This window comes from Nymphalis io, chromosome 16, assembly GCF_905147045.1.
Source record: "Nymphalis io chromosome 16, ilAglIoxx1.1, whole genome shotgun sequence".
Classification (NCBI taxonomy): Eukaryota; Metazoa; Arthropoda; class Insecta; order Lepidoptera; family Nymphalidae; genus Nymphalis; species Nymphalis io.
The window spans coordinates 2,789,941-2,802,808 of NC_065903.1; the positions used below are offsets into that span (position 1 = coordinate 2,789,941).

The window sequence follows — 12,868 nt, forward strand, 5'->3', positions numbered from 1 at the left end:
GTTGATATTAAATAAAAAATAAAACCTAATATAATTAGAAAAAATATATATAATTTACATTTCCAAATATTTGTTTGCACGTAACCTATAACATTTTTATGTTATATATTTCGTCAAGACTGATGGATGTGACTTTAAGATTTCACTGTACAGATTATTTAGAAAATCAATATACCAAAGAGAATATATTATATCAAAGATTGACAAGTTATTTTTGCTTTTTCCGAACTATTCGGAAATAGCATTTTTTAAGTGTTCTTTATTACCTATATAACCCTATTGACATTTTAATAGTTTTATTTGCTTTGTTATGCACCAAGAAGTATTTTTTTCCAATTTAAAATTCGAATCTAACTGGTCTAATTCAAACGTTCCACATCGAAATAACAATCACATTAGACTAGCGCGTCAAACCACGGGGCCGATCCAACAAACAGCCCAACTGGAAAATAGTGCTGGTCATTCCCAACAAATCTAAATGACCACTTTACTGAGAGCTCTAATTGTCCACAAACCTTATGTATTAGTCGGCTTAGGCAAATTGGAAACGTTGGGATTGGCGCGGTTCTTTAATTTGATTATCGTGGATCGTGGCTATAACATCTCATTTTGCTTGAGGTCAATGTGTAATTATAGTGAATAAGGCTTAATAAATTGGTAGGTAAGTCCAGTGGGTAGCTAAACTGTCTTACTGACAAAACTAATAGTAGTTTGTGGGGCATACATTACATGGACTAGTTATTATTAAAAGGTTAAGTACTATTAATACATTATTGGATTTTTTTCTATCGTTAGCAGTTATTACCGTCTACTAGATATTTATCGAATAAAATAATTGACGCATCGATAGAATGTCGATAGTCGACTGAAATTGATTAGATTTGAGTAAATTTGAATTGTATAATTAATTATCAGAGAATCGGTAACCAAAGGATTTTAAACCACGAAACTAATCGGACATAACTGTTATTAAAAAACCTCCTTCGTTTCATATACAATTTTACATTGATCTACTATGTGTATTATTTTAGATGGATGAAAAATTATAAAAAACTTGCGGGTAAAGCTGGTCTTTCAGTCGACGTTTCGGATTTGGCTATCATTAATTTAATCTATATTTATAGGTTCAGTCTGAAAAATTAAAAATATATGTGTTTATTCAATATTTCGCCCCAAGCAAACTGACTAAAACCAGACAAGTAAGTGAAAGCTGCAACTGCAACTCAATAAAACAGAATATGGAAGATGTGACAGCGATCTCATGCAGGCAAGAGTCACGGATTGTTACATGACATAAATAAACAAATAAAGACGCAGGATGATAAAAAAATTTTTTTCTATATACTTTTGTAAATAAATATAATTTAATGAAATATATAAAAAGAGAGCAAAATGGAGCTTCATTAATATCTTAAACGAAGCAAATAACAGTGCTTTTGCTTTTAGAAGAAGTAAGTTCCACTGACGATTAGTTTGAACAGCTTTCAGTTAGTATGAAGTAAAGTGAAGAAGGCTTAGGGAACTTAATTAAATTAATAACTACGAATATGATCTTAAGAGTAGTAATCGTTAAACATTAAATTTAAATAGAAAAAGTAGATAGCAAGTAAGTGTCGTTTCATAAAAGTTGAAAGCAATTTTTATGAAAACCATCTCCTCAAGCTATTGCATCGTAAAACTGTCGCTCTTAGGCGGTTGTTCTTATAATGTGACCATTAAAATTTAAAACCATAAAACATACGTTGAACTACAGATTTTGAAGTAAGAATACCAACAATGTAAAACCTTTTTTGTTGCTAGATTTTTTATTCGTGGTTAAGTATTATTACTTGCCCTTAAAATAATGATTTAAATACAATTCTTTAAAAAAAACTTAATATACTTTAAAATACAAAAGAATACAAAAAAAATCTTTCGTAGAAGAATAGTACTAGTAATAGTACACTGGTGGTAGGGCTTTGTGCAAGCTCGTCTGGGTAGGTACCACCCACTCATCAGATATTCTACCGCAAAACAGCAATACTTGATATTGTTGTGTTCCGGTTTGAAGGGTGAGTGAGCCAGTGTAATTACAGGCACAAGGGACATAAAATCTTAGTTCCCAAGGTTGGTGGCGCATTGGCTATAAGCGATGGTTGACATTTCTTACAATGCCAATGTCTAAGGGCGTTTGGTGACCACTTACCATCAGGTGGCCCATATGCTCGTCCACCTTCCTATACTATAAAAAAAAAAAAAAAAAGAATAAGGGACAGGGGAATAAATTTCTATAATATCACTATATTTTATTGTTACTCGTTTGACATAGACTACATTACCTTAAAATAGTATTTTATATCAAAATCGTATTTAGCGTTTGTCTGTTTGTTTGATTGAAGTAATGAAATTCTAAGCTACACTTACGCTACACAACGTATTTTTATTTAAAAAAAGGAATACAGGAATGAATCAAGGTAGTAACGATTTTATTCATGAGGTGATGAATGATCATTGTACGAGAATGATTGAAAAGTTGTTTGTGATTTAACGGTACCCGTAGGTACATAGAGTAAAACGAATTATATGGATATTGGCAAAATTTGCGGACAATTTTCAATGGGCATTTATCTTGTAGGAAATGCAAATTAAAAAGTTTTTAATAAAGTACCATTGAGAGGATCGACGTCTTCGACGTGCTTTACAAGATTTAGGTGTAGTTCTACTTACTACGTGTGTTTCATAAGGCACTAATTAAAACAGATGTATTGCTATTGCCTTACGTATAGTCACAGTAACTGCCTGATTAATGTCCCTCTGCTGGGCTAAGGCCTCTTCTCCCTTTTTGAGGAGAAGGTTTTCGAGCTTATTCCACTCCGCTGCTCCAATACGGGTTGGTAGAATACACATGTGGCAGAATTTCAGTGAAATTAGACACATACATCTTTCCTCACGATGTTTTCCGTCAAGCACGAGATGAATTATAATCACAAATTAAGCACATGAAAATTCAGTGGTGCTTGTCCAGATGTGACCCCAACATCGTTGGTTAAGATTCACGCACTCTTACTACTGGACCATCTCGGCTTCTAGTAGCAACTAAAGACAGAGTTGCATACATAGTTTGTATTTTCTTCATTTGTAAAATAATGAATAAAATATAAACAGGTATTTATAACAGGTACAGCGATCGGTAACTCTAAGATACAAAACGCTGTTTTATTTTAGATTGTTTCTATTTTCTGATATTATTGAATGTAATAATGGACATATATGTGTGAAGTAATAAGTTTCACCGGTTAGCGCCACTAGCGAGTAAGGTCATATTGTTGTCGTTAAAAAGTATTTATTAATGCGACATTATTACAAATAAATAATAATAACCAAATATCCATTTAATAAATTGTTCCTCTATGTAAAAAAATGGGAGCAGTTTCCCGCGGATCGCCTCTTGCATTGCTCTCATACAAACGTAACAGGTCTTTTCGGTTCTTACTAGAAACTTTCGGCTTCTGTCAAAACTTCGACCCATTTTGGTTGAAGACGAAGCCGAAGGTTCGGTCGGACACTATATATTGGACTGTATAACACGAATGTATGTTTATTTAATTCTTTTAATGACAATATTATTATTATTTTATATAAATAACATATTAAATAATATGTAATTGTAAGTTCATTTAAATAATATTATTTTCTAATTGTTTAATCTTATTTTTAAGTACATACAATAAATTAAGAAAATAAATGTCATGAAAAGTTTCTCAATTTTTATATTAATCAAACATAATATAAGAAAAACAGGCGTCGGTATTGCAATTATGTTAGACCCATAATTTCTTTTTTCTCTATTTATTTAATTATTTATTATATTATATTGCTTAGTAAGACCATAATTAAATATATTAAATACTATGAAAATATTACTTGGGAACAATATTATGTTACGAATACTATCTTATATTATCTATAAAGTGTTACAGGGAATAAAATGAGAAAGTACCAAGAATTACACAGTAAATAATTTAATTGGTTTCAAATTTTAGGCTTAATGACAATATTTATACAGTATTTCTTATTTTCATTAGTACCAGCTTCCGGAACAGTTTCGCAAAGTTCGATAAAGAGACAGTTATAGAAAGATAGTGGCAACACCGCCTGACGCCAACTTTGACAGTTGTATTGGTGCCGCAAATTCCTCGTCGTCGTATTCATTGTTAAATAATTGATAAAATCTATTATAATTTGTAATAACTAAGATAAAATCTATCGTAAAGAAAATGGTAGCACGGGTAGCAGGAGTATTTGATGAGAAATTGACGGAGGCTATAGCAAATTCCAAGATTCTAGTTGTTGGTGCCGGCGGAATAGGTTGTGAAATACTGAAGAACCTTGTTCTAACCGGCTTTCCTCAAATTGAAATAGTATGTTTAATATATATTTACTAATTTTTAGTGTTTTTTATAAGTATATAATATTACGTATAATTTTTAGATCGACCTTGATACAATCGACGTAAGCAACTTGAATCGTCAATTTTTGTTTCATAAGGAACATGTTGGGAAGTCAAAAGCTCAAGTGGCTAAGGACAGTGCACTTAGCTTTAATCCAAATGTTAATATTATTGCTCATCACGATAGCGTGATCAGGTTAGTAATTTTTACTAGGTTATAATTGACGTAAAGGTAAATGAACCGAGTTCCCATGTCACTAGCATTCATTATTTTTTTACACTATATAATATTTTATATCTTTTCGTAAACAAGATTGATAAAATATAATGATATTACTTTATAATATAATCCCTTACAAATAATAAACTTTTTAAAATGGTAGTATACTACTTTAAGCAACATAAGGGCTTATAATTTATGATTAATAATAATAACATCCTGGGACATTATTCACACACGGCCATTTCATCCAAAACTAAGCAAAGCTTGTACTATGGACACCAGACAACTGATATACTACATATACTACTTTTCTTTTTGTAAATACATACTTATATAGATTATAATGTGTTTTAGCAATGATTATGGAGTCAGTTATTTCAAGCAATTCAATATTGTGATTAATGCATTGGATAATCGGGTTGCTCGCAATCATGTAAATAGAATATGTTTAGCTGCTAATGTGCCGCTTATTGAAACTGGAACTGCAGGCTACTATGGACAGGTAAGAAATTATTTTACACTTCTTTATATGGCAAAAAAACAGGTAACAATCATAATAATTGAAAACATCACAAACAAAGTTATGTCATAAATACAATATAGCCAACATAAAACATTTATGATAAATAAAAAAGAAATAAATTGATACATAGCTTATTTACACCGAATATCCAAAAATATAATTATGAATTAATTACACTACAATGGACATACTTAAAAATTGTATTTAATATGAGTTTAAAGATGCTTTTTATTGTAACTAAAATATTTACTCTTTATTATTGTCACATGTGAAATGTAATAATTAAAAATACAAAAATTCCTTGTTATATTTTAAAAGTATAACAAAAAATCTAAGAAAACAAAATTTTTGTGTAATATAATAATAATTAAAACGTAAACTAAGCTCTAATCATGAATATCTTTCTCAAAATATTATCTTTAAAATGTTGGATCCTATTATTAATTACTTTAGTAGCAACAAAATCAAACTTTAGTTTGACAAACTACTTTAAACATCTGTAGTTAACTGATATACATAAATAAATTGGTATTATGATGAATTATATACCATTTTGTTGAGTCAAATATAGATATAATAAATTAATGTGGAACTTGTAATTCCACAGGTGGAGCTTATCAAAAAAGGTCTAACACAATGTTATGAATGTCAACCAAAAGCCCCACCAAAGTCATACCCTGGCTGCACCATCAGAAATACTCCATCTGAACCCATTCATTGTATTGTTTGGGCCAAGCATCTCTTCAATCAGCTCTTTGGTGAAGAAGACCCAGATCAAGATGTAAGCCCAGACACTGCAGACCCTGAAGCAGCAGGAGAGGCAGGTGCATCCGCATTGACATCTGAGGGCACAGCATCAGGCAATATTGAAAGAAAAAGTACAAGAGCTTGGGCTTCAGACACAAACTATGATCCGGAAAAGTTGTTCTCAAAGCTCTTTGGCGATGATATTCGTTATTTGTTATCCATGGAGAATTTGTGGAAGACACGTCGCCCACCCACACCCTTAACATGGGATAACCTGCCAGGAAAAGATAATGCACCAGCACAACATTCAGGATTACCCGATCAGAGAGTGTGGACAGTACATGAATGTGCACAGGTGACTTATATTAATATATACTACTGTTTATTTATATTACGATTTTAGGATATATTTGGGCAAATGGGCCACTACAGTAAGTGGTCACATTTATTATGCTATTTCAGTACTTTTGGAAACACTATTTCTAGTATGAGATGCTTAAATAATATTCTGCTTAATATAAATTAATATAAATAAATTATAGTAAACATTTTTGTGATAGATTAAATTATGGTAATTTTGATATAGATTTTGAAGTGCTCAGAAATTTATTATAAAATTGAGAATATAAGAGAACATAATAAAAATATAATTTGAACAATTCGAAAATGCCTTGTAAATATTAGGCTTAGCTGTCTCTGCTTAGCTCTCTCTCTCTAGTTATTATTAAACTGCACACTGTTTGTTTGTTTCTTGTCATTATTGTACACACAACATGAAAAATATCAAATATAAAAAATACCTCATGCTATTTTAAATGATACATGTACAAAGTTATCCTTAGTAAGGGATCTCTTCCATAACATATTTTGATTAGTATATTAAAAAAGCAATCACAACCAAAAAGACTCACAGGAGAAATTAAATAAGATTGTCATTTTTTTATAATTTAAATTTACACAGGTATTTGCTGCCAGCTGCAAAGCATTACAAACAGATCTGAAGAGTCGTCCTGATGGTGATCATCTTGTCTGGGACAAAGATGAGAAGAGTGCCATGGACTTTGTGACAGCCTGCGCGAACATTCGTGCACACATCTTCAACATACCGTTGAAGTCACGTTTTGAAATAAAATGTAAATAATACTTTAAAATGAACTTACATATTTACTTTTTTATTATTGTCTGGTATTACTTACGTTTCATTTATTATGATTCGTACAGTAAATTGAAAAAAATCTTAATCTTTAGCTTTGTAAACATAAATCAATTGTATTATATAACTTTCATTTTTTACCTTAACATATATTTTTTTTAGCAATGGCGGGTAACATTATTCCAGCAATAGCAACGGCTAACGCAATAGTAGCGGGGCTGGCGGTGATACGTGTTCAAGCCTTGCTCAAAGGAGAAATAGAATCCTGCGCAAGTGTTTATTTGCGACCCAAAGTTAATCATCGTGGACAATTATTTGTACCAGAGAAAAGTGAGTAGAAATGCCTTTAATGCCTTACTTGGTTAGTTTTTATAATAACTTTCGCTCTAAGAATGAACGAAAGTGTGATGTGGGACGAGAAAGTAGATGCGATTAATCAATGTGACGTGACGCAACACTGTAAGTAACTATATTGTTACTTTTATTGTTTTACTAGTCTCCGCCGACGGTTTCGCCCGCTTGTGCTTTTGGTAGGTTTTTGGTTTTTTTTTCAGCTTATCGCCGTGGATGCTGGACGAAAGGTATTGGGAAGGTTACAGGGACCCTATTTTCTTATCTGTATAGGGGTACCACGTGTATGATAACTGAATGAGTATTTGAGAGAAATGTGAAAGAGTAACACTTGAACATTTAACATAACTCAGCTTTGCATTAATAATATTATTAAGGATTAGCTAAAACGTACATATAATAATCGAGGTTTTCTATATACTATACAATTATGAAATATTTTCTGGTCTAATTACTCTGCAATATACAACAATACTTATTTACAAAAGATGCTTATAATTAATATGTTTATTGTTAGTTTATATACTAAAAAAACTTGAACTAATATAGTTTTTTTGTCGTATCTTTTAAAATTAAAAATGTTTACTGTTAATAATTTAAGTCACCAAATTATGTATCTATTCAGATGTGCAGACTAAAGTTTTGTAGCAATAAAAGGAGTTTTGTCATATAATTATACATGTTATATATTATTAAGCAGCAACAAGTGCTTAATAATATAAATAAATTGAACACATAATTTTTTTTTCAGCTTTAACTGCACCAAATCCTAAATGCTATGTATGTGCCCCGAAACCAGAAGTTGGTCTTGCTTGCAATATCAAACAACTCACTCTAAAAGATCTGAACACTGCTTTCAAAGAAGGACTTCATATGCAAGCTCCAGATGCAACAGTTGAAGGCAAAGGTCTTGTTGTGTTATCATCGGAACCTGGTGAAACAGACCACAACAATGAAAAAACTCTTGAAGAGATAGGACTCAATGATGGTTGTGCTCTATTAGTTGATGACTTCTTACAAAACTATGAAGTGCGCGTCAGATTACAGCAAGAAGACGATGAGAAATCATGGCGCCTTGTACAAGATACTGATACACCAATGCTGGCTCCAAAGGAAGACAAAACAGCTAATGGATCTAACGGAGCCAAGGAACCGAAACCTGGTCCATCACGTTTTAAAGAAGATAGTGATAGTGACATGGAGATAATTGAGGATGATGATGGTGGTGAACCAGCGCCAAAACCACCAAAGCGCAGGCGCACAGAAATAAGTGATGAAGTTGTTGAACTCTGCTAGCTAAATATCACGATCATTGTGTGTAAATTTTTATTTTTACATGCAAATGATGGTAACTAGTATTTATATTGAACTCTTTAAAGTGTAAGTACAGTAAAAATATATTTGTAGTGATTATATCTTTGTAAAAGTATTGTCTAAGATTATACATTTACTATGGTTATACCTTTCTACGAAGTATCAATATCTTGTATTTTTATGATATTCAATTTTATTCATCAATTCCAAACTAGAATTGTTATTTATAATATAACTTGCAAACACATAGTTTGCCTTGAAGATTTGAAACAAGTAAATTTTATACCTTCATGTATAGTTTTTCCTATAGTTTTTCATTATAGTTCCAATTTAGATAGCACAAGTATTTCAAAATCAAATAACAATAGAATTATTCTCAAATACAAATTTTACTTTAATAAGTTCAATTAAAAGTTTAAGCAAAATATTTGTAATCTACTGAATGAACAACTCATAATTTATAAGAATGTCTACATGTTACTTCTCAAAAATAAATAAATACAAAAATATTTTTTTCTTATTTCATTCCTGCTAAATATTCAAAGATTCTAAATTTAAACTACATATGTAATAAAAATTTAATTCATTTTGGTTGATTTTCCTCCTACATCCATAAAACAATGGTTGTACAATAAATTGTCTAATTTTCAAGTTTTTTTATACCCAATTCAATTATTATAAAAAAAATTATTACAGATGTGTCAATTTCATTATGATTAATTAATTTAAATCTTTTTTTTTTTGCCTTTCTAAAAACATATTCTATATTTAATTTTCTTAATCATTTGTCAAATAGTTTACGATAGAAACCTTAAGAGCAATCAACTCATTTTTGCTTTTAGGAAAGTTGGTCTGATAATTAAATCCAGATCACTTATATGTTATGAAGTGACTTAAGAAATTACTGCAATGAAACAACTTTTCCTTATAATATTTATTTAATATTCACTGACAAAAATTGGTGGGTTAATACTTAATGTATACATAAATTATAAGATGTACCTTATTGAATAATAAATTATTTCCAATTTGAAATTGTTACAACCATACACATATCTAATCCGACAGTCATTGCCTGCACCAAAGCATATAAGATTGAGACAATATACAAACACAATTCATACATACAACAAGCAAAACTTTTCCATTACAATCAGTATTGCTTAAGAAAGTGAATCCTAGAAAAACAAATATTTCATAACTCAAGTGATACAAACTTTAAAGTGAGAAATTATGTAACTTAATAATTTAAATAGCTAAATAAGAAGAATTAACTTTTTATGACTAACTTAAATAAAACATAAGCTATTACATTAAAAATATTTAATTTTAATTTTTTTTTTGTTACAACACTGTAATTAAGATGTGAATTTATTTAAGTTTATTTATGTGTATCTGCTACTAAAGAAATAGGTTTCGATTTTTTTTTAAATATAAAAAAATATATCTTAAATGTTATAAATATTAGTAGACATACAACAAAGCTACATTTAATTTAAGTACATTTTTATTTATAAGCAATATCATACAAAAAACTTAGTTTTCTGGTAACATTCCATACTCTATTAAAAATTTCTCAACTTCACATGCATAAAAATCTTCACCAAGTTCATTTACAAGTTTTACAAAGTTACCAATAATTTGTCCACCTTTATACACTAATAATGCTGGTACTCCATCAATGCGGAAGTGACGACTCAGTCCGGCTATATCAGCAGCTATCCTACAATACTTCACAGCTTGATAATCTGCTGCTAATATGTTTAGACAGGCATCCATACTCTCACATGCCCTGACACCATTATTATAAATATGTACAATAATTGTAACTTTGCTATCTTCCTTATCAATAGCATTTAAAAACTCATCTTGACTGTTTAATGTGAGTACACACCCAAATCTAGGTGGTTTTTGTAATTGAGCCATTAGCTCTTGCATCCTCTGTTGCTGATATTTCATCAAGAAATCTTCATCCAATAACTCATTTAATTCATCATCTAAGTCATCTTTTTCTTTTGCTTCTTCTTCTTCCCGGGCTGTTTTCACGGTTAGTGTAAGTTTTTTAGCAAGAGCGATACGCTCTTTAGCCAGCTGTTTGCGGTTTTCAGCTTCTAACTGTTTAAATCTCTTCCAATCTTCAAGTACACCCTTTGGACCGGTGTTGGTTGCGGAACCGTTCCACTTATTAACAGGTTGAGGTTCTGCGCGACCCGAACACATTTTAGAAGCATTTCCTTCCTCATCACCGCTTTGACTGTCTTCATCACCCGAATCCTCATCTTCACTGCTGCTGCAATAGTTTTGCAATTTTTCACCCAAAATTTTATCTTCTAAAGTAGCCATAATTTAAGAAAATTATTTAGAATTCACCAATAAGTAAAATCACGATTATAAAATTAATTCGTGTAAACAGGAATGTATTAAGTAAACATTATTTACTGAAGTATTTATTAGTAATTAGCAGTACAAGCTAATGCCAATTGTCAATTATCATGCCCGTAGGAACTTAGGATTAGGAAACATTAGGTATAAATTAAGTCAATCAATTTAATTCTTTTGCTGTGCCATTTAACACCTGGGCACAGATTAACTATAAAAAGTATAATAAACTCTCTGGTTAATGCTGTAGGAGTAGGAAAGATAAACATATTAAATTAGACATATCGAAGTTAAATGAAGATTTACATCCATTACGGGTAAAATTGTTCTGCGAAATCACACACTTCATTCATTTTTTTCGATTAAATTACAAGTTCCACATTGGCTATTTAAAATAATTTCGAAAATTAACAAATTATAACTAATCAATTAATTATTTAAAGTTAGCATATAATATTAATAATGAGGTCGTACGAAATATGTGTACCGAGATTTAACAAACATATGAAAATTCGAAAAAAAATGGCACTTTGAATGAATGCGATATACTTATTTGTTGTTGCGATAAATTAAGGTATATGTACTCTGTGATTATTTATTCTGTGATTATTACAGTACTGTACATTGCTTGTCATTGTCAATTTCTAATTTTTGCTTCTATACAAAACGACGCGGCGTTTAGCATTTCGCGGCTTTTAGTTCAATAATACTAAAGTAGGATTTTTTCTAAATGTTTAAGCACTGTTATATAAAAATAAAATTAATAAAACTTTTCCTTTCAGATAAAACACTAACATGGCGGCGGCTATGCCTATTAACCCTAAACCATTCCTCAACAGCCTTACGGGCAAGTCAGTTCTTGTTAAATTAAAGTGGGGTCACGAGTATAAAGGCTTATTGGTTTCAGCAGATGGATACATGAATCTACAATTAGCCAACACAGAAGAAATTGTTGACGGATCATGTACAGGTTAGATTACTAAAATTTTAATAATTATTATAACCTCTTATTTATGACAAAATTAATACTTTCAGGACAAAATTTTTATGCGTAGAATTTCTAATTGATGACTAACGATCGATGGGCTTTAATTTTAAATTGTTTGTTTTGCATATATTTAAATACAATAATATAAGAGTTATAGTTAATACAGAGTTAATGCTTTCTACACCAAAACAATGATTTAAACATTCTTTTATGTATATTATATATATAACTTGTTATATTTTTTTTCTAGGTAATCTTGGTGAAGTTCTTATAAGATGCAATAATGTGTTATATGTTAGAGGAGCGGAAGAAGAAGATGAGGAAGGTGAAATGAAAGAATAAATTTAGATATTATTTTTCGTGTAAAATTAAATAAGGAATGTACATTTAAATATTTCTATCCATCCCACTACTAAATAGACTTATAATAAGTGAGAAAAATCCTAAACTTCTATGTTACTATCTGATGGACAAAAGTCTAAATACCAAGTTTTTAACAAAACAATAAGAATGGTTATTGCAATTGTCAAAATAAATATTGTAAGTTGTTAATTAAGGTCTTTTACCAAAAGTAAAAGTAATTATAATACTTAAGTTGTAACTCATTTCAATTGATATATTGAAAATGTGATTTTTCCACCTAAATATAAGATTAAAAATGGTTTATTTTTTTTATTACTACCCAACACTAGACAATTTATTTATTATCTTGTGATATTTTTTAACTAATACTTTTAGACATTTAGATGAAATTGTAAGAA

The 12,868-nt window shown here is 30.2% G+C and overlaps 3 protein-coding genes across 3 annotated transcripts; 2 read left to right on the forward strand and 1 right to left on the reverse strand.

Annotated features, from left to right (window-relative positions):
- The first annotated feature begins 4,147 nt into the window (after positions 1-4,147).
- On the forward strand, positions 4,148-9,252 carry LOC126774462 (SUMO-activating enzyme subunit 2). The gene is made up of 7 exons (XM_050496016.1): positions 4,148-4,400; positions 4,471-4,625; positions 5,007-5,154; positions 5,783-6,277; positions 6,884-7,055; positions 7,238-7,405; positions 8,178-9,252. Exons 1-7 carry the CDS (start codon positions 4,257-4,259, stop codon positions 8,720-8,722), a joined length of 1,827 nt encoding a protein of 608 aa, XP_050351973.1. The 5' UTR covers positions 4,148-4,256; the 3' UTR covers positions 8,723-9,252.
- A 432-nt stretch (positions 9,253-9,684) lies between these two features.
- Positions 9,685-11,308, reverse strand: LOC126774489 (phosducin-like protein). The gene has a single exon (XM_050496050.1). The coding sequence runs from the start codon at positions 11,081-11,083 to the stop codon at positions 10,277-10,279; it is 807 nt and encodes a 268-aa protein (XP_050352007.1). The 5' UTR covers positions 11,084-11,308; the 3' UTR covers positions 9,685-10,276.
- A 429-nt stretch (positions 11,309-11,737) lies between these two features.
- On the forward strand, positions 11,738-12,765 carry LOC126774500 (small nuclear ribonucleoprotein F). The gene is made up of 3 exons (XM_050496065.1): positions 11,738-11,833; positions 11,902-12,089; positions 12,358-12,765. The coding sequence occupies exons 2-3, from the start codon at positions 11,915-11,917 to the stop codon at positions 12,447-12,449; spliced, it is 267 nt and encodes an 88-aa protein (XP_050352022.1). The 5' UTR covers positions 11,738-11,833; positions 11,902-11,914; the 3' UTR covers positions 12,450-12,765.
- The last annotated feature ends 103 nt before the right edge of the window (positions 12,766-12,868 follow it).

What these genes read in the sequence shown, in the direction of transcription:
- LOC126774500 (XM_050496065.1), top strand. Translation starts at nt 11,915, where the DNA reads ATGGCGGCGGCTATGCCTATTAACCCTAAACCATTCCTCAACAGCCTT. An exon ending in TGTTGACGGATCATGTACAG is followed by an intron (nt 12,090 to 12,357) that starts GTTAGATTACTA and finishes TTTTTTTTCTAG; the next exon opens with GTAATCTTGGTGAAGTTCTT.
- LOC126774462 (XM_050496016.1), top strand. Translation starts at nt 4,257, where the DNA reads ATGGTAGCACGGGTAGCAGGAGTATTTGATGAGAAATTGACGGAGGCT. An exon ending in GCTTTCCTCAAATTGAAATA is followed by an intron (nt 4,401 to 4,470) that starts GTATGTTTAATA and finishes TATAATTTTTAG; the next exon opens with ATCGACCTTGATACAATCGA. An exon ending in ATTATTTGTACCAGAGAAAA is followed by an intron (nt 7,406 to 8,177) that starts GTGAGTAGAAAT and finishes TTTTTTTTTCAG; the next exon opens with CTTTAACTGCACCAAATCCT.
- LOC126774489 (XM_050496050.1), bottom strand. Translation starts at nt 11,083, where the DNA reads ATGGCTACTTTAGAAGATAAAATTTTGGGTGAAAAATTGCAAAACTAT.